This window comes from Oncorhynchus nerka, linkage group LG10 (assembly GCF_034236695.1).
Source record: "Oncorhynchus nerka isolate Pitt River linkage group LG10, Oner_Uvic_2.0, whole genome shotgun sequence".
NCBI classification, from domain to species: Eukaryota; Metazoa; Chordata; class Actinopteri; order Salmoniformes; family Salmonidae; genus Oncorhynchus; species Oncorhynchus nerka.
Genome location: NC_088405.1, coordinates 44,955,035 through 44,977,591, shown reverse-complemented (window position 1 = coordinate 44,977,591; position 22,557 = coordinate 44,955,035). Strand labels below are relative to the sequence as shown.

The window sequence follows — 22,557 nt, the reverse complement described above, 5'->3', positions numbered from 1 at the left end:
TGAATAGATCCAGTGTCGTCGAGTAATTACAGAATGTGAAAGATCTTGAATTCCCTTCTCCCAGAATCCCCAGCATCTTCCCAGAGAGCTGAGTGGTGAGAGGATGCCAATTTCTATCTCGACTCTCTCCCACTTGCTCATCTTGGGACAGTAATTATTTAGGGGAGCCACTGCAAGTCTGGGCAGTGCCAAAGTGACAGACTCAGATTTCCCTCCTCTCCCCAGAGAGTGACAGGTATGGTGCTGAGAATTCTGGGCACGTAGGCACCTGGCTGACTATCGCTTCATATCAAAAATTTGCCTGACTGAGTATGTGAGTGAGTGAGTGTGTGAGAGAATAAAAACAAAACAAAAAAAGACCAGATGACAACTGGTTTGATGCAAATTGTAAAATTATAAGGAAAACACTATCCAACCAAAACCACAGTCCCAAATAATGGTGAATTATGGCTTCATTACTGCGAGACTTACTCTAAAAGCATACACTCAGAACCAAAAAAAGCACAGTACAACAGCAAGCAGCTGACTAATTGCGGAGTCAATAAACACGAACAACGTCTGGCAAATTGGAGAAAAAAAATACAAAATCAAAAAAAGAGGAATTAGCGATACAAAGTGGTGAAATATGGACAACCCATTTTAAAACCATCTACAACACCGTTCAAATTGACACAATCGCAGAATGCCAAATTCATGAGAAGTTGAATGGATTAGAAAAAGCTATAAACGACAATCAAAATCCGTTGGACTCCCCAATTACTGCCCAGGAGCTCTAAGAAACTTCAGGCCCTCAAATAAAAAAATAATTAAAAAAACATGCGGACCTGATGGCATCCTAAATGAGATGCTCAAACTCACTAGTGCAAAATTTCAATTGGCTATATTAAAACTGTTTAATTTGATCTTGAGTGTGGGTTATTTACCTGACATCTGGAATCAAGGACTCATAATCCCAATCTTTAAAAGAACGGACACAAATTTGACCCCAACAATTACAGGGGCATGTGAGTGAACAGTAACCTGGGGAAGGTTTTCAGTGGTATTATACATGTATGAGTTCGAAACTTCCTTGATAAGCACAATGTCTTGAGTAAAAGCCAAATTGGATTTATACCAAAACATCACACGACTGTTCATGTACACCCTTCACACCCTGATAGATACACATGTCCACCAAAATATACGCTTGCTTCATCGACTTCCAAAAAGCATTTGATTCTATTTGGCATACAGGACTGTTCTACAAATTTATTGAAAGTGGTGTAGGGGGTAAAACATGAAATTAAATCAATGTATACTGGCAATACGTGCAGCATTAAAATTGTCAAGAAAATAACAGAATTCTTTAACCAGGGGCGGGGCCTTCGCCAGGGTTGTAATCTGAGCCCTTGACTCTTCAATATTTACATCAACGAATTGGACACTACTCTAGAAAAATCCTCGGTCCCTGGTGTTAGTCTCCACAACTCACATTTTCTGTTACCCACAGCACATGGCCTACAGCAAAGCCTGGACCTGCTAGAGCAGTACTGCCAGACTTGGGCCTGTCAGTAAACCCCAAAAAGACTAAAGTAATGATTTTCCAGAGAAGATCCAGATCTCAGGGAATTAGACCAAAGTTCTCAATTGGTACAAAATATATAGAGAACTGCACACACTACAACTACTTAGGTTTAAAAAATAAGCTCAACTGGACACCTTAATGAGGCAGTGAATGAACAGAGAGAGAGAAACCACACAGAACATTCTACACCATTAAAAAACAAATTCAAATTGAAATACCTAATAAAATGTGGCTAAAACTAATTGAATTTGTCATTGAACCAATAGCACTTTATGGCAGTGAGGTGTGGGGTCCACTTGCAAAACAAGATTTCATCAAATGGGACAAACACCCCATTGAAACTCTGCATGCAGAGTTCTGTCAGATTCTCCTACATGTCCAGAGGAAAACTACAAACAATGCATGCAGGGCAGAATTTGGCCAATATCCACTAATAATATATATTTTTTAAAGAAATTACGTTTTGGAAACATCTAAAATACAGTGACCCTGTCTCATATCGTTACCGAGCCCTGCAATGCCAAGAGCTGAGCAAAGAAAAGAGTCCCCTCATCCAGCTGGTCCTGGGGCTGAGTTCACAAACTTGTCCTGAGGCTTCAGTGTGTTCGTAGAACAAGAACATCCAATTAATCAGAATAAACCAAATTACAGTCAAAACAAAACTACTGTACACTGCTTATTGGGAAGCACAAAGCTAAATGCAGTGCTATCTGGCCCTAAATCGACAGTACACCGTGGCTAACTATTTGACCATGGTTACTGATCAAAACCTTAGAAAAACCTTGACAAAGTACAGGCTCAGTGAGCACAGCCTTCCCATTGAGAAGGTTAGACACAGGGAAACCTGGCTCCCTGTAGAGGAAAGGCTGTGCAACCACTGCACAACAGCAGAACCTGAGACGGAGCTGCATTTCCTGACAAAATATGAAACAATTAGTGTGTCATTTCCCCAAATTTGAAACCCTTAGTCAAGGTTTCAATGACCTTTCTGATGAGAGTAGGCTACCCATCCTGTTGGGGAGGACACAGCTGTGGGTTGTCAGCACACTACATTGCTGCCTGCCATAAGTTGAGGGACAGTGTCTGACAGACCAATCAATCTGCACATGTCCTCTACTGTATGCTTATTGTTATTGTTCAATGTATGGTTATTTTGACCCTTGTTTATTGTTGTTACTGTTGTCCCATTGACAATATTGATTATTATTATTTTCATATTGTAAATATCTGAACTAAGCTTTGGTAATATGTACATTGTTACGTCATGCCAATAAAGCAAATTGATTTTATTTGAGAGAGAGAGAGACAGATTAGAAATTAAATATATACGTAACATTCATGTTAAACTATGCAAGTGCATATTTAGGTGTGTTAACTTCTTGGGTCGAGCCATGCCGGATCCGGTAGCGTAATCATAGCCTCAAGCTCAATACCATAACGCAACGTTAACTATTCATGAAAATCGCATATGAAATGAAATCAATATGCTAGCTCTCATGCTTAGCCTTTTGTTAACAACACTGTAATCTCAGATTTTCAAAAATATGCTTCTCTACCATAGCAAACTAGCATTTAGCATTTAGCGTTAGCATTTATCATTAGCACTTAGCGTTAGCATTAGCAGGCCACATTTTCACCAAAACCAGCAAAAACATTCAATAAATCATTTAACTTTGAAGAAATTCGGATGTTTTCAATGAGGAGACTCTCAGTTAGATAGCAAATGTTTCGTTTTTCCTGAAAGATTTTTTGTGCAGGAGAAATCGGTCCGTTTGGTGCGTCACGTTTGGCTACCAAAAAAAAACGAAAATTCAGTTATCCAAACGCCAAACTTTTTTCCAAATTAACTCCATAATATCGACTGAAACATGGCAAACGTCGTTTAGAACCAATCCTCAAGGTGTTTTTCACATATCTCTTCAATTATGTATCGTTCCTGGAAGTATGAGTCTCCTTCTGTATCGCATGGTAAAATAATTGCCACTGGGAATTACGCACCAACTTAGACAAAGGACACCGGACGGCCCCCTGGCAAATGTAGTCTCTTATGGCCAATCTTCCAATGATATACGTCACAATGCTGCAGACATCTTGGACGAACGGCAGAGCGCATAAGCTCGTTCACAGCATATTCACAGCCATATAAGGAGACGATAGTAAAATAGAGCGTCAAAAATCCTGCTCATTTCCTGTTTGAAGTTTCATCTTGGTTTCGCCTGTAAGATCAGTTCTGGGGCACTCACAGATAATATCTTTGCAGTTTTGAAAACGTCAGAGTGTTTTCTTTCCAAAGCTGGCAATTATATGCATAGTCGAGCATCTTTTCGTGACAAAATATTGCGCTTAAAACGGGCACGTTTTTTTATCCAATAATGACATAGCGCCCCCATAGGTTGAAGAGGTTAATAGATGCATCATTACAATGACAGCTAAGCGAAAGAAACCTGGCCATCTTTATCAGCGTTCAGGTCCTGAAAGATGCCTGTATAAGGGCTGGATTACTTAACAGAGAGAACTTGTTGCGAAGGGGAGTGCCTCGTGATACATCAGAGAGAGTGTATTTTGTTACAAAATACAGCACTGAAGCAGAGAACATTAAAAGAATAATTAAACATTTTGGGGGAATGATCCAAAGTGATACGCTACTACACCAAGTCTTTCCTGAGCCACCAGTCATAAGCTTGTCCTACCCTAAATGACAAATTAGTCCACAGTTATCTTCCGGGTGACTCTCAAAAAACTTGGAGAGTTGTGTCCTTCATGGAGTTATTAGAATTCCACGGGAAGGTCTGCTCAATCAAAGAGTACAACCAATTGATTACAGCATTTCGCCAGAAATGGAGGAGGCAGGTGGCTGGATGAGGTAGGGAACTGGTCTGTCTGCCCATTAATCACGGTACTCCATTCTGTTTGTTTATGTCGGCCCCAGCCGCACTCAGGCTCTGTGTGTAGTTAATCCGACCCTCTCTGCCTAGTCAACGCCATTTTACCTGCTGTTGTTGTGCTAGCTGATTAGCTGTTGTTGTCTCACCTACTGTTTAGCTAGCTCTCCCAATTCAACACTTGCGATTACTGTATGCCTCGCTGTATGTCTCTCTCAAATGTCAATATGCCTTGTATACTCTTATTCAGGTTAGTTATCATTGTATTAGTTTACAATGAAGCCCCTAGTTCCACTCTTCATACCCCTGATACCTCCTTTGTCCCACCTCCCACACATGCGGTGACCTCACCCATTACAACCAGCATGTCCAAAGATACAACCTCTCTTATCATCACCCAGTGCCTGGGCTTACCTCCGCTGTACCCGCACCCCACCATACCCCTCCCTGCGCATTATGCCCTGAATATATTCTACCATGCCCAGAAATCTGCTCCTTTTATTCTTTGTCCCCAACGCTCTAGGCGACCAGTTTTGATAGCCTTTAGCCGCACCCTCATACTACTCCTCCTATGTTCCGCGGGTGATGTGGAGGTAAACCCAGGCCCTGCATGTCCCCAGACACCCTCATTTGTTGACTTCCGTGATCGAAAAAGCCTTGGTTTCATGCATGTCAACATCAGAAGCATCCTCCCTAAGTTTGTTTTACTCACTGCTTTAGCACACTCTGCTAACCCTGATGTCCTTGCCGTGTCTGAATCCTGGCTCAGGAAGGCCACCAAAAATTCTGAGATTTCCATACCCAACTATAACATTTTCCGTCAAGATAGAACTGCCAAAGGGGGAGGAGTTGCAGTCTACTGCAGAGATAGCCTGCAAAGTAATGTCATACTTTCCAGGTCCATACCCAAACAGTTCGAACTACTAACTAAAAAAATTACTCTCTCCAGAAATAAGTCTCTCACTGTTGCCACCTGCTACCGACCCCCCCCAGCTCCCAGCTGTGCCCTGGACACCTTTTGTGAATTGATCGCCCCCCATCTAGCTTCAGAGTTTGTTCTGTTAGGTAAACTGGGATATGCTTAACCCCCCTGGCCGTCCTACAGTCTAAACTAGATGCCCTCAATCTGTAAACACCCTCATAGATATTATCCTGACCAACTTGTCCTCCAACTACACCTCTGCTGTTTTCAATCAGGATCTCAGCGATCACTGCCTCATTGCCTGCAACTGTTATGGGTCAGCGGTCAAACGCTCCCTAAAACACTTCTGCGAGCAGGCCTTTCTAATCGACCTGGCCCGGGTATCCTGGAAGGATATTGACCTCATCCCGTCAGTAGAGGATGCCTGGTTGTTATTGAGAAGCAATTTCCTCACCATCTTAATTCTTGGTACTACCCATCCCGCATGCGGGAGCGTAATCATAGCCTCAAACTAATTAGCATGACGCAGGGGACATAAATCTTCCTAAAAAAATCACAAATTAAATATATTGAGACACAGCTTAGCCTTTTGATAATCACACTGTCATCTCAGATTTTCAAAATATGCTTTACAGCCAACGCTAGGCAAGCATTTGTGTAAGTTTATCATGGCATAATGCTATGCTAGGCTCTGCTACCAGCAGGCAACATTTTCACAAAAATAAGAAAAGCAATCAAATTAAATCATTTACCTTTGAAGAACTTCAAATTTTTTCACTCAAGAGACTCCCAGTTACATAGCAAATGTTCCTTTTTTCCAAAAACATTATTTTTGTAGGCGAAATAGCTCCGTTTGTTCTTCACGTTTGGCTGAGAAATCGACCGGAAAATGCAGTCACTACAACGCCAAACTCTTTTTCCAAATTAGCTCCATAATATCGACAGAAACATGGCAAATGTTGTTTAGAAACAATCCTCAAGGTGTTTTTCATCTATCTATTTGATAATATATCCGTCGGGACAATTGGTTTCTCATAAGAAGCGATTGGAAAAATGGCTACTTGTGTACTTTACGCCAGATTTTCTGCGGGAGCCATCATGTGACCACTTGGTAAATGTGGTCGCTTACGGCTATTCTTCAACATAAATGAGTAAAAAGACATCACAATGCTGTAGACACCTTGGGGAATACGTAGAAAATCCTCATTCGTAGCTCATTCACAGCCATATAAGGAGTCATTGGCATGAGGCGGTTTCAAAAAATGCGGCACTTCCTGATTGGATTTTCTTCTGGGTTTCGCCTGTAACATCAGTTCTGTGGCACTCACAGACAATATCGTTGCAGTTTTGGAAATGTCAGAGTGTTTTCTATCCAAAGCTGTCAATTATATGCATAGTCGAGCATCTTGTCGTGACAAAATATCCCGTTTAAAACGGGAACGTTTTTGATCCAAAAATGAAAATACTGCCCCCTAGTTATAAAAGGTTAAATAAGCATGCCCCTTTCAAAAAATGTAGAACTAAGAACAGATATAGCCCTTGGTTCAGACGTGACTGCCCTCGGCCAGCACAAAAACATCCGGTGACGTACTACACTAGCATTGAATTGTCCCCGCGATATGCATCTTTTCAGAGAATTCAGGAACCAACACATAAAGTCAGTTAGGAAAGCAAAGGCTAGCTTTTTCAAGCAGAAATGTGCATCCTGTAGCTCTAACTACAAAAAGATCTGGGACACTAAAGTCCATGGAGAACAAGAGCACCTCCTCCCAGCTGCCCACTGCACTGAGGCTAGGAAACACTGTAACCATGATAAATCCACGATAATTGAAAATTTCAATAAGCATTTCTCTACGGCAGGCCATGCTTTCCTCCTGGCTACCCCAACCCCCAGCCAACAGCTCCGCACCCCCAGCAGCTACTTTCCCAAGCCTCCCCAGGTTCTCCTTCAACCAAATGCAGATGTTCTGAAAGAGCTGCAATACCTGGACCCGTACAAATCAGCTGGGCTAGACAATCTGGAACTTCTCTTTCTAAAATTATCCACCACCATTGTTGCAACCCTTATTACTAGTCTGTTCAAAATCTCTTTCATATTGTCCAAGATTCTTAAAGATTGGAAAGCTGCTGTGACACTCTAGACCCAAACATTTACAGACCTATACCCATCCTGCCCTGCCTTTCTAAAGTCTTTGAAAGCCAAGTTAACAATCAGATCACTGATAATTTCAAATCCTACCATACCTTCTCCGCTGTGCAATCCGGTTTCCGAGCTGGTCAAGGGTGCACCTCAGCCACGCTCAAGGTACTAAACGATATCATAACCGCCATCGATAAAAGACAGTACTGTGCAGCCTTCTTCAGCGACCTGGCCAAGGCATTCGACTCTGTCAATCAACGTATTCTTATTGGTTTCTCAAATGACTGCATCGCCTTGGTTCATTAACTGCTTCTCAGACAGAGTTCAGTGTGTCAAATCGGAGGACCTGTTGGTACCCCATCTATGGGGGTACCACATGGTTCAATTCTCGGGCCGACTTTTTTCTCTGTATATATCAATGATGTCGCTATTGCTGTGGGTGATTCCTTGATCCACCTCTACACAGACGACACCATCCTGTAGACATCTGGCCCTTCTTTGGACACTGTGTTAACAAACCTCCAAACGAGCTGCAATGCCATAGAGCACTTATTTCGTGGCCTCCAACTGCTCTTCAATGCTAGTAAAACTAAATGCATGCTCTTCAACCGATCGCTGCACCCACCCACCCGCCCGACTAGCATCACTACTCTGGACAGTTGTGACTTAGAATATGTGGAAAACTACAAATACCTAGGTGTCTGACTAGACTGTAAACTCTCCTTCCAGACTCATATTAAGCATCTCCAATTCAAAATTAAATCTAGAATTGGCTTGCTATTTCACAGCCTCCTTCACTCACGCTGCCAAACATACCCTCGTAAAACTGACTATCCTACCGATCCTCGACTTCGGCGATGTCATTTACAAAATTTGCTTCCAACACTCTACTCAGCAAACTGGATGCAGTCTATCACAGTGCATCCATTTTGTCACCAAAGCCCAGTATACCACCCACCACTGCGACCTGCCCTCGCTACATATTTGTCACCAGTCCCATTGGCTCCAGGTCATCTGTAAGTCTTTGCTAGGTAAAGCTCGGCCTTATCTTAGCCCACTAGTCACCAATACAACACCCACCCGTAGCACGCGCTCCAGCAGGTATATCTCACTGGTCATCCTCAAAGCCAACACTTCCTTTCGCCACCTTTCCTTCCAGTTCTCTGCTGCCAATGACTGGAACAAATTGCAGAAATCGCTGAAGTTGAAGACTTATATCTCCCTCACTAACTTTTAAGCATCAGCTATCTGAGCAGCTTACCGATCGCTGCAGCTGTACACAGCCCATCCAACTACCTACCTCATACCCATATTGTTTTTATTTACTTGTTTTGCTCTTTTGCACACCAGTATTTCTACTTGCATATCATCATCTGCATATCTATCACTCCAGTATTTAATTGCTAAATTGTAATTAGTTTGCTTTTATTGGCCTATTTATTGCCTTACCTCCTTACTACATTTGCCTACACTGTATATAGATTTTCTATTGTGTTTTTGACTGTACTTTTGTTTATCCCATGTGTAACTCTGTGTTGTTGTTTTCTGTCCCACTGCTTTGCTTTATTTTGGCCAGGTCGCAGTTGTAAATGAGAACTTGTTCTCAACTGGCCTACCTGGTTAAATAAAGGTGAAATAAATAACAAATAAATAACACTCTACTTTCACTCAAGTATGACAATAACGATACCTTCATAGAAAATGTGTCAGTATAAGTGAAAGTCACCCAGTAAAATGCTACTTGAATAAAAGGTTTTAAATATGTCTAAAGTAAATGTAATTTTTAAAATATACTTAAGTATAAATAATTGACAATTCCTTAAGCGAACCAGATGGCACAATTTTCTTGTTTGTTTAATTTACGGTATAGCCAGGGGCATAGTTCCACACTTAGACATAATTTACAAACTAAGCATTTGTCTTAAGTGAGTCCACCAGATCAGAGACAGTATTGAGGAGCAGGAATGTTTTCTTGATAAGAACGTGAAATGGACCATTTTCCTGTCGTGCTAAACATTCAAAATGTAACGCGTACTTTTGGGTGTAAAGGAAAATGTATGGAGTAAAAGGTTGATTATTTTCTTTAGGAATGTAGTGAAGTAAAAGTATTTTTAACTTAAGTACTTTCCACCACTGTGTGTGTACATGTATAACCATTCAGGCATGTGGGGGTTTGGTATGTGAGTGTGTTCCAGGCGAAACTCATTAATTAAGGCAGAGGGGAGTGGGATGAGAATGCCCAGTAAGAGAGGTCTATTTACCCTGTAGTCTGTAGTTAAGGACTGAGGGGGTGGACACAGCATAGGAGGGTTTATACGGCTTGACTGGCACTATTCTAAAGGCATCAGCATGCTTCAGTTCTGCTAGTGCCTAGCTGAGCTCGGGTAGCCAAACCGAACGAGTGTGCTTGCATACTCACTTAAAAGACCTTCACGAGAAAAAAGGGGCAATAGTACTGTTTGTCCATTTTGAGATGCCATAGCCAGAATAGGCTTCTTCAAAATAGTCAGAATTAATCAATTATAACTCAAGAAATCTGTGATTCATTTTTAAGTTATTGCCGAGGAGATTGTAGTCGCGCAATATATGCATCTGACTATGACGTTTGGTCAGTATTTCTCAAGTGACAAAAATTGCATGATTTGCATCATGAGTCATCTCTCATTGAATGACACTTCAACGAAGAATCCCTACTGTTGAAAAACTGCCGACAAGGGTGTTCTGCGTTTTGCTCTACGACCCCCACAAGTGTCACAGTACTCATCTGAAGGTAACCCGGTACAGGTCAAAAAGAAATGAATGGAAGTATGGAGGTATTTTTTTACCAACAAAAACAATTCACCCCCTTGGCATTTTTTCTATTTTGTTGCCTTACAACCTGGAATTAAAATTGATTTTTGGGGGGTTTGTATCATTTGATTTACACAACATGCCTACCACTTTGAAGGTACAAAATATGTTTTATTGTTAAACAAACAGGTAATAAGACAACAACAAAAATATTCTTGAGCATGCATAACTATTCACCCCCCAAAGTCAATACTATATAGAGCCACCCTTTGCAGAAAATACAGCTGCAAGTCTCTCGGGGTATGTCTCTATAAGCTTGGCACATCGAGCCACTGCGGTTTTTGCTCATTCTTCAAGACAAAACTGCTCCAGCTCCTTCAAGTTGGATGGGTTCCGCTGGTGTACAGCAGTCTTTAAGTCATAACACAGATTCTTAATTAGATTGAGGTCTGGGCTTTGACTAAGCCATTCCAAGAAATGTACATGTTTCCCTTAAATCACTCGAGTGTTGCTTTAGCAGTATGCTTAGGGTCATTGTCCTGCTGGAAGGTGAACCTCCATCCTTGTCTCAATCTCTTGAAGACTGAAACAAGTTTCCTCAAAAATGTCCCTGTATTTAGCATAATTTTTCATTCTTTCAATTCTGAAAAGTTTCCCTGACCCTGCTGACTGGGAAACTGACACCACTATGATGCTGCCACCACCATGCTTCACTGTGGGGATAGTGCTCTGGGGGTGATGAAAGGTGTTGAGTTTGTGCCAGACATAGCGTTTTCCTTTATGGCCAAAAAGCTACATTTTAGTCTCATCTGACCAGAATACCTTTTAGTCATCTGTTTGGGGAGTCTCCCAACATGCTCTTTGGCAAACACCAAATGTGTTATTTTTTTCTTTAAGCATGGCTTTTTTTCTGGCCACTCTTCCGTAAAGGCCAGCTCTGTGGAGTGTGCAGCTTTAAGTGGTCCTATGGACAGATACTCCAATCTCCGCTGTGGAGCTTTGCAGCTCCTTCAGGGTTATCTTTAGTCTCTTTGTTGCCTCTCTGATTAATGCCCTCCTTGCCTGGTCCGTTAATTTTGGTTGGCGGTCCTCTCTTGGCAGGTTTGTTGTGGTGCCATATTCTTAAAAAATAATAATAATGGATTTAATGGTGCTCTGTGAGATGTTCAAAGTTTTGGATATTTTCTTATAACTCAACCCTGATCTGTACTTCAACAAAACTTTGTCCTTGACCTGTTTGGAGAGCTCCTTGGTCTTCATGGTGGCGCATGCTAGGTGTACCCTCTTGCATAGTGGTGTTGCAGACTCTGGAGCCTTTCAGAACAGGTGTATATATACTGAGATCATGTGACAGTTAAATAAAGTCCACCTGTGTGCAATCTACCTACTTATGTGACTTCTGAAGTTAATTGTTTGCACCAGATCTCCTTTAGGGGCTTCATAGCAAAGGGATTGAACACACCACTTTTCCATTTTTTTTTTTTAAATTGGGTGGGCTATTTACCGATAGACTATGTACAGCTGCAGCGATCGGTTAGCTGCTCAGATAGCAGATGTTTGAAGTTGGTGAGGGAGATAAAAGTCTCAGGTGTACACACAATTTTAGAGGAAATTGATCGGAAAAGTGAGACAGAAATTATTGTAGGACAATTAATTTACCGATTCCCAAGTGGAGGAATATTTTGAGCGGAGAGAACATGTTTTGGACTGGTAAGTTCTTCTCATGCTAATGCGCTTGTTTGAAATTAATAATATAAAATATTATTTGTGATTTTTTTTAATTTTAGAAGCAATATATTAAAATGTAATGTAATGAAATGTGAGATGCGTGTGTCTACCGCCCCACCCCAACCCACATGAAATAGCCTATTTGAGGCTGTTGAGGGGAGGGCAGGCCCACAACAATGGCCAAATTGAAATGGAGACAGTAGATACATCTGGTCTGTTGTAATATAATAAAGACAGTAGATCTAGCTGGTCTGACATAATATAATAGAGACAGTAGATCTGCTGCTGTTCCAGTTTCAAATGTTCTGCTTGCAGCTATGGAACTCTAAACTGTTCACATTTACTCTTGAGGTGCTGTAATGTTGCATCCTTTACAAATACTGTGATTACTATTATTTGACCCTGCTGGTCATCTATGAACGTTTGAAAATCTCTGCCATGCTCTGTTATAATCTCCACCCGGCACAGCAAGAAGATGACTGGCCACCCCTCATAGCCTGGTTCCTCTCTGGGTTTCTTCCTAGGTTTTGGCCTTTCTAGGGAGTTTTTCCTAGCCACCGTGCTTCTACACCTGCATGGCTTGATGTTTGGGGTTTTAGGCTGGGTTTCTGGACAGCACTTTGAGATATTAGCTGATGTACGAAGGGCTATATAAATAAATTAGATTTGATAAAGGACTGAGGGTCTTCCAAATTTTGAAAGTGTGTAAATAGATACCCATGTTATTTTGTACATGTATATATATATATTTTTTTTTTTTTGGGGGGGGGGTGTTAGAATACCATTTTGGCATTTTGTACATCGTTATTTGTTTCAAAACGTGTACCTTCACCAATTTGGCCACATTTGGGCAACTTGTGTGGGACACCTGGGTGACTTCATGATAAATGTCATGTAAGCACACTCATTTTGGAAGTTATCATTCTGAAACATTGCACAAGTACTGTTGCCCTCTTATGCGTTTCACTGAAATTGTCCCCATCATCCAATCTGAATGTTTGTTTTATCTTGTTCATTTTAAAGATGATACAACAATAAAAAGAAAAAAATTATGATTTTTTTCATTGTATTATCTAAACCAGATCTATTGTGTTATATTCTCCTACATTCAATTCACATTTACACAAACTTCAGAGTGTTGTCTTTCAAATGGTACCAATAATATGCATATCCTTGGTTCTGTGCCTGGGCTACAGTGAGTTAGATTTGGGTATGTCTTCAGGCGGAAATTGAAAAAAGTAGGGTGGTAGCTATAAGAGGTTAAACGTGTAAAAACGTGTTAAGTCCAGTAGCAAATATCGAATCCTCTTCAAAGTTCTATACATACAATGTTGGAGCACCAGTTTGCTGTCTAACGTATCAAAGAACTAAAAACATGGTATTACCGTAAAGAGATTGTTTGGTCCTTTAGAGCATGGGGCTTGCAAAGCCAGGATTGTGGGTTTGAGTCCAGCTGGGGGCCACCCATATGAAAATAAATGTTTTGTGAATGACTGAGAGCTAATGTGCATATGTGTGTCTCCCTCAGATTCACAGAATTCCTGGAGCCCTTTGAGAGAGTAATCCAACCAGAGGAGCTATGGCTCTACAAAAACCCCTTGGTGGAGTCAGACCACATCCCTAAGAGGGTCATGTTCGTAAGTGACACACGCACACACATGCACACACCATCATCATCACCATCACCATCATCCTCATCCCACTCATTCTATTACCTCTCACAAATTAGACTCAAATGAACGAATTCAGATGGTCTGTGAACTGGAGAAATTAGTCATTCAGGATAATCAATATCTTATAATACATCAAATTCTCTATTGGCATATGTTCTAAGCATTCATCAAAAGATGTGAAAAGTGCATCACAGAGCCATATTGATCAATCGTCCTTAAAGAAATTTCCTGCAAGTCTCTACGGAAAGAATAGGGGCATTGGAAGTCCATGGAGGACATTGCCAATCAATTTTCACAAACATAACAAAATCTCCAGGACACCTTTTTCAGTTGGAAGCATTGTCACGTTCTGACCTTTATTTCCTTTGTTTTGTCATTATTTAGTATGGTCAGGGCGTGAGTTGGTTGGGCAGTCTGTTTGTTTTTCTATGTTTTGGGGTATTTCTATGTTTCGGCCTAGTATGGTTCTCAATCAGAGGCAGGTGTCATTAGTTGTCTCTGATTGAGAATCATACTTAGGTAGCCTGGGTTTCACTGTGTGTTTGTGGGTGATTGTTCCTGTCTCTGTGTTTTGCACCAGATAGGGCTGTTTTGGGTTTTCACGTTTCTTGTTTTTGTTAGTTTGTTAGTTTGTTCATGTGAAGTGATTTATTAAAACATGAATCAAAATAGCCACGCTGCGCTTTGGTCCGCCTCTCCGTCAATGGAAGAAATCCCTTACAAGCATATAAAAAATATATTTTTTATAATATATTACACTGGATCTTTCTTGAATAAGTTCCTCCATTTCTTTTTTGTTTTTCCTCTAACTTATTCTGAGTTTTTATTTTCTATCTAACTGTACTGTTAGTCCTTCAATTTCCTTTGATAATATCGACTCTTTTGATCGATTGCTTTTGTTTTATAGATGAGTACTGAATTCCATGGCCTCTAAAGGCACACTTAAAAGTGTCCCATACAATAAGGGGATCTGCTGTACCTATGTTATGTCTGAAAAAGTCAGTTATAAATTCTTCTGTCCTAGTTCTAAACAATATATCATTTAGTCGGCTTTGATTAAATTTCCAATATCATCTCCCATGTGGAAATTCTGTAAGAGTAATATATATACCAATTATGTGATGATACGACCGCATTCTGTCCCCTATCAACACATTTTAAACTTTTGGTGCGAGAGAATAGCATAAGACAGTAGTCAAGACGACTAGCTTGATTAAGCCTCCGCCATGTATATCTCAGGGTATTTAAATCTCCATATATCCACTAATTCCAATATATCCATGACATTCATGATTTCCTTAAGTGCCTGAGGGTGATAGTTAGTAGTGTGATTTCCTTTCCGGTCCATAGAGGTATTTAAGGCCGTATTAAAATCTCCCACCATAATAATAGAGTCTAGTGTTGTCTGTAGAGTTGATAGATTCTTATATATATTTTCAAAGAAGCTTGGATTATCATTATTTGGACCGTATATTTTAATTAGCCATATATGTTTATTGTCCAATAACAAATTTAAAATAATACATCTACCTTGATGATCTGTTTGGACAATTTGCACATTTGGATCAAAATGACCATCACCCCTTTTGAATTTTCTTTGCCCATGGGAGAAATATATTTTGCCTCCCCAGTCCTTTTTCCACAAACCTTAATCTAAAATGTTGAATGAGTTTCCTGTAAACAATTGACATTATATTCCTTCTCTTTTAGCCAGGTAAATATTGATAGTCTTTTCTTATTATCTGCTAAGCCATTACAATTGTAACTGGCTATACTTATTTCACTGCTTACCATAATGAGACACAACTTTCAATTCTATTTATCAAAATATATGTTTGTAAACGTACCATTAAAAAGTAACATGATGATTGATTGCATTTTTAGCTGTACCATGATATTTGCATTGCTACTAACTAAACCTCCAATTGGTCCCCCACTATTCCACCCGCTAAAATCCTCCTCATTCACCCGCTAAAATCCTCCTCATACGACCCCCCGTATCCCATAGCCCTGAAAAGACTGGGATCCATCCTTCGAAAAGAGCACACAGTGCCATTTACAGAACAGAAGTAGATCAACCGCCAAATGCATTTCCATCGCCCTCACCTCGATTTGTATTACATATAGCCATCAATATATATATATATTTTAAAAACCCTGTTTCTTATTTTCCATAATTAGCTATTAATATTTGTAGAAATGTAGGCAATTTATGCAAATGATTTTACCTCTCACCAGTCTCGACTTTACCAAAATTACATTATTGCAAGCAATTATTATATTAGCAAACAATTATTGTGAATCATCCTATATTGTCCCTAACATATTTTACTCCTTCGCAACAGTTGTGGGATACCCACACACTCATACACACTCAATCCTTTCCCCCCACAAAACCATAGGCTCACAATCTCAACAGTTGCTCCATCCCCAGAGCCCAACTCAAGAAAGGTCTTGATTTACAAATGCATATACAGTTGCAGCTGTATGAGAAGGCCTGCAAAACTGTGCAACAAAAAAATGGGCAGAAATGGAGAGATTTTATTAACCATTTTCATGCCCTAGATGATGGAGGTCAAATGTACACCTTTTCCCTGAAACACCCACATAGCTATTTTGAATCTGTGAATAATCAACTCAAATCAAATCAAATGTTATTTGTCACATACACATGGTTAGCAGATGTTAATGCGAGTGTAGCGAAATAAAAGAATATGTACATAAAGATATGAATGAGTGATGGTACAGAGCGGCATAGGCAAGATACAGTAGATGGTATTGAGTGCAGTATATACATATGAGATGAGTATGTAAACAAAGTGGCATAGTTAAAGTGGCTAGTGATACATGTATTACATAAAGATGCAGTAGATGATATAGAGTACAGTATGTACGTATACATATGAGATGAATAATGTAGGGTATGTAAACATTATATTAGGTAGCATTGTTTAAAGTGGCTAGTGATATATTTTACATCATTTCCCATCAATTCCCATTATTAAAGTGGATGGAGTTGAGTCAGTGTGTTGGCAGCAGCCACTCAATGTTAGTGGTGGCTGTTTAACAGTCTGATGGCCTTAAGATAGAAGCTGTTTTTCAGTGTCTCGGTCCCAGCTTTGATGCACCTGTACTGACCTCGCCTTCTGGATGATAGCGGGGTGAACAGGCAGTGGCTCGGGTGGTTGTTGTCCTTGATGATCTTTATGGCCGTCCTGTGACATCGGGTGGTGTAGGTGTCCTGGAGGGCAGGTAGTTTGTCCCCGGTGATGCGTTGTGCAGACCTCACTACCCTCTGGAGAGCCTTACGGTTGTGGGCAGAGCAGTTGCTGTACCAGGCGGTGATACAGCCCGACAGGATGCTCTCGATTGTGCATCTGTAGAAGTTTGTGAGTACTTTTGCTGACAAGCCGAATTTCTTCAGCCTCTTGAGGTTGAAGAGGCGCTGCTGCGCCTTCTTCACGATGCTGTCTGTGTGGGTGGACCAATTCAGTTTGTCTGTGATGTGTATGCCGAGGAACTACTCTGTTCCATCGATGTGGATAGGGGGGTGTTCCCTCTGCTGTTTCCTGAAGTCCACAATCATCTCCTTAGTTTTGTTGACGTTGAGTGTGAGGTTATTTTCCTGACACCCCACTCCGAGGGCCCTCACCTCCTCCCTGTAGGCCGTCTCGTCGTCGTTGGCAATCAAGCCTACCACTGTTGTGTCATCCGCAAACTTGATGATTGAATTGGAGGCATGCGTGGCCACGCAGTCATGGGTGAACAGGGAGTACAGGAGAGGGCTCAGAACGCACCCTTGTGGGGCCCCAGTGTTGAGGATCAGCGGGGTGGAGATGTTGTTGCATACCCTCACCACCTGGGGGCGACCCGTCAGGAAGCCCAGTACCCAGTTGCACAGGGCAGGGTCGAGACCCACGGTCTCGAGCTTGATGACGAGCTTGGAGGGCACTATGGTGTTAAATGCCGAGCTGTAGTCGATGAACAGCATTCTCACATAGGTATTCCTCTTGTCCAGATGGGTTAGGGCAGTATGCAGTGTGGTTGAGATTGCATTGTCTGTGGACCTATTTGGGCGGTAAGCAAATTGGAGTGGGTCTAGGGTGTCAGGTAGGGTGGAGGTGATATGGTCCTTGACTAGCCTCTCAAAGCACTTCATGATGACTGTAGTCGTTTAGCTCAGTTACCTTAGCTTTCTTGGGAACAGGAACAATGGTGGCCCTCTTGAAGCATGTGGGAACAACAGACTGGGATAGGGATTGATTGAATATGTCCGTAAACACACCAGGTCACACAAAAGTGCTTGACTGCTGTTGTTAGGACAGAACGCTCAGATCAACACTTAAAGTGATGGGTGGAGAAAAAGCTTAAGAACGATACTGAATGGGTGTAGACAATGAAGGACTCTCCAGTAGTAGGTACCAAAAAGTTCAAAGGCCATTTTCTCAATAGTGAGTTTACAAGTTTATCAACTTTCAAAGCAAAATTACTTTCCCATTGTTCCTCAACTGCAGTGTATGATTATACCATTATGTACCTCTGAGTCTCTACTTTTATCCAATGTAAAAAAACACAATTTCAAATTTTGCTACATTTGACCGATTTGAGCTGGTTGGTCACAATTGTTGATTGATCATTTTCATTTTTCAGATAGGCCTAGTTTGGGTGTCTAAAGATAAGCAGCTGTAACATCGCAATGCCTTCAATATTGTGGGATGAAGATGTAACATATTCTGGCAAATTTGTTACGATATTTGTGAGGAAGAGCAGGGCTACCCAGCTGGCAAGGAATTTTAGCAACCAGGAAATGTGGAGCGATTTCTGCATAGTGCATCTTTAATTGTTATTTGACTGTTTGCAAGCCTTCCAAATTAGCTGATTGCAAACCTATGGCCTTCTGCCTCAAGCACTTCAGTTTCAATGTTAAATGAAAGAAAAATGCTACAATTAATATTTATTTCTACGTGAGACTCATTAGCCTTGGCTCATTTTCTGTGAAGAACATGTAAAATAACACATTTTCATTGAGTGCACACTGTGCAGCCCCCTACACATTTATATTACTTCTGTGGTGTTTGTGTCCACTGGACCCAAGGGTAATAAAAGTGTGGAAAAGTGGGTAGGTGAAAACAAGTAAAAATGAAGAAAAAAAGGTTTGCTGTGTGCCTTCATTCTGTCTCCCTCCTCCCTGGGCCTTCTGTTTCAACATAGCACCAATAATCTGTCTGTTTCCCTGCCTGTATGCCTCGCACTCTTTGTAGTGTGTGAAACTACACAACGTCTTTTGGGAACCTGCAAAATGTTATTACAATACATTATTTCGATACATTGTTAAAAAAAAATCTAGATATTCCCTCATTCTACCCCAGTCAGGTGCAAATTGGGAGAGGGACACAAAAATAAATAGCTTTTCATGTATGGCTCCTTACCAAAGTCAATCAGTATGGCAAAAATAATCTCTGCTCAGAAGGCCTTAGAAATAGTCTTTGCAGAGAGAGAAGCTAGTGTGGATGGAGCTCTTCCACTTTGGATATTAACACTTTTCCGAATATGAGGATCATGTCTCTGTCAATTCGGGAATCTGACAGTGAGTTGGGAGAAGATTGACCCTCAGCTAGCCCCAGGACCAGCCTGCCAGGAACCAGCTAAATAGCAGTCTGCAGGAGGAGAAATAAAGATGTCATTTTTTTTATGTAAGGGTCTTCTTTCACAAGGAATTAGCCACCCTGCATGGCTGCTAAAGTGATAAGGATGCAACCAGTACCAACGCGGATGGCGGTTTCTCATGTGCAGGACATAAAGTCCCAGACACCATCCAGGAAATTATTCTGGAATGCACTAATTTGGAGGGAAGGCGTGCTTTTGAAGAGAGATCGAAGGGAGATGGACCAAACTAATATACATGCATACTTTGGGGATCTTATCCTTGCTGGTGTTTTCAGATATAATTGGGAATCCACAGAATCCCTGTGGGATGCAGAAACTGTCAGAACACTTTTTTTAAACAATGTCTCTGGAAAACTTTCACATTATTTCCATCTGCCTCGATAATCGAGACACCAAACCCGTTCGGCGGCAGAAAGACAAGCTAGCTGCAATCAGGTCAGTGTGGTGGGTGGACCACATTCCCCTGTTTTACAACCCTGGGCCCAAAGTTTCTGTTGATGAGCAGCTTATGCCATTTAGTGGCTGCTGCCTCTTCAGGCAGTACATACCGTCTAAACCTGCAAAGTTTGGAATCAAGTTCTGGGCTGCCTGTGATTCTGCTTCATCATATGCTGGAACATGCAAGTGTATATGGGGAAGCTAGATCGAGGAGCCCCAGAGAAGATCCAAGGGATGGCGGTGACACAGGGACTCCGGGGCCACAACATCACGTGATAACTTTTTTACTTTGCACAAGTTGGGACAGAAGCTCCTCAAGAGGAAGCTGACAATGGTAGGAACAGCTGTTGAATACACGGAACAGACCAATCAATTCCTCTAACTTCGCATTCAAAGCCGACATGTCTCTAGTGTCCTACGTGCCAAAGAAAGGCAAAAATGTGGCACTCATGAGTACGCTACATAGGGATGGGAGAATCTGTGGCACATCAAAAAACAGTGGAACATCAAAAAACTGAAATCATAATGGATTGCAATGCCACAAAAGGAGGGGTGGACAATTTAGACAAGCTGTTGACTGGCTACAGCTGCAAAAGAAGAACCCTACGCTGGCCTCTTGTGAAATTCATCAACATGTTGGATATCTCGGCATACAACGTGTTTGTTATCTGGATGGCGTTGAATCAGATTGGAACAGAGGGAAGCTCAAGAGGAGATGGCTTTCTCCAGGAGCTGGACAAGGCATTGGTAAGACCTCAAATCCAGAGGAGGCAACATATCCCATGGACCCCAGCTTCTGCAACCATCATGAGGAGGATTCAGGAGGAGGATGCAGGTGCCCCATCCACCCGACCCACAGAAACAACAACTCCAATACCGCAAGTAAGTGTGAGTGATGATGTTGCATGTGTGTGTTTCTGACTCTCCTACCTTGCCCTGCTGTACCTATATATGTTGGTGAGTGATGCTGCTGGCAGATGTAGGTAAAAGTTCTGAACTAAGTGTTTTCATCATTCTAGATTGTAGCCGGTAGCAACAAGAAGAAGTGCTGATAGGTGTGTGGAGGACTCTTCCATAATTAAACATAATTATTTCATTAGAGGTTCTCTTTTTAGAGCCAGAAATGTCAATGATATCCGTCTTCCGGACTCTTCCTTTCATACAAGAAGAACTCAATTTAATGATACTCATGTTTGTAATCATTAGACCCACATTCCTGTTTTCTCTCTCTCCCTGAAAATTTGTTAGAAATCTCCCTTTTAATTAACCTCTCTGGGATTGTTCGGGACGCTAGCGTCCCACCTCGCCAACAGCCAGTGAAATTGCAGGGCACCAAATTCAAAACAACAAAAATCTCAAAATTAATATTGCTCAACCATACAAGTATTTTACATCACTTTAAAGATACACTTCTCATTAATCCAACCACAGTGTACGATTTCAAAAAGGCTTTTCGGCGAAAGCAGAACATATCATTATGTTAGGTCAGCAACTAGTCACAGAAAGCATTCAGCCATTTTCCAACCAAAGAGAGATGTCACAAAAAGCATAAATATAAAATTAATCACTAACCTTTGACGATCTTCATCAGATGACACTGCCAGGACTTAATGTTACACAATACATGTATGTTTTGTTCGATCAAGTTTATATTTATGTCCAAAAACCTCAGTTTACATTGGCGCCATGTTCAGAAATGCCTCAAAAACATCCGGAGAAATTGCAGAGAGCCTCATCAAATAACAGAAATACTCATCATAAATTTTGATGAAAGATACATGTTTTACATAGAATTAAAAATAAACTTGTTTTCAATGCAACCGCTGTGTCAGATTTCAAAAAAGCTTTATGGCTAAAGCACAATATTCAATAATCTGTGAACAGCGTTCAGCCACAAAGCAAGCCATACAGTTACCCGCCAAATTGTGGAGTCAACAAAAGTCATAAATAGCATTATAAATCTTCACTTACCTTTGCTGATCTTCATCGGAATGCACTCCCAGGACTCCCACTTCCAGAAGAAATGTTTGTTTTGTTCGATTACGTCCATATTTATGTCCAAATACCTCCGCTTTGTTCGCGCGTTTAGTTCACTATTCCAAAGGCACAATGCGCGAGCGCAAAATCCAGACAAAAAGTCAAGAGTTCCATTACAGTTTGTAGAAACATGTCAAACAATGTTTACAATCAATCATTGGGGTCTTTTTATAATAAATCTTCAATAATATTCCAACCGGACAATAGCGTATTCATTACAGAGGAAAAAGAAGGAACAACGCACCCGCGTGTCCGCGCAGTAAACAAGTGATTGGCCTCAGCCTAGGCCACTTGTTGAAACAGCTCTTATTTGACACCCTTTCACAATTAGAAGCCTCAAACAACTTTCTAAAGACTGTTGACATCTGCTGGAAGCCTTGGGAAGTGCAATCTGGCCCCATAGACACAGCATATTGGAAAGGCAATCACTTAAATTAAACTACAAACCTCAGATTTCCCACTTCCTGGTTGGATTTGTCTCAGGTTTTCGCATACCATATGAATTCTGTTATACTCGCAGATATCATTCAAACGGTTTTAGAAACTCCAGAGTGTGTTCTATCCAATACTACTAATATTATGCATATTTCAGCATCTGGGACAGAGTAGCAGGCAGTTTACTCTGGGCACCTTATTCATCCAAGCTACTCAATATTGCCCCCCTGTCACCAAGAAGTTAATCACAATGACATCCTCAACTAACCGGTGCCCCCGCA

General features: G+C 41.1%; 1 protein-coding gene across 1 annotated transcript in view; it reads left to right on the top strand.

Moving 5' to 3' along the window:
• The window catches only part of LOC115136377 (phospholipid phosphatase 4), a 126,585-nt gene that overhangs the window by 41,597 nt on the left and 62,431 nt on the right, over positions 1 to 22,557 (top strand). Inside the window, exon 2 of the mRNA XM_029671965.2 lies at positions 13,555 to 13,663. Coding sequence (XP_029527825.2) covers positions 13,555 to 13,663 — 109 coding nt within the window. The remainder of the gene's footprint in view (positions 1 to 13,554; positions 13,664 to 22,557) is intronic.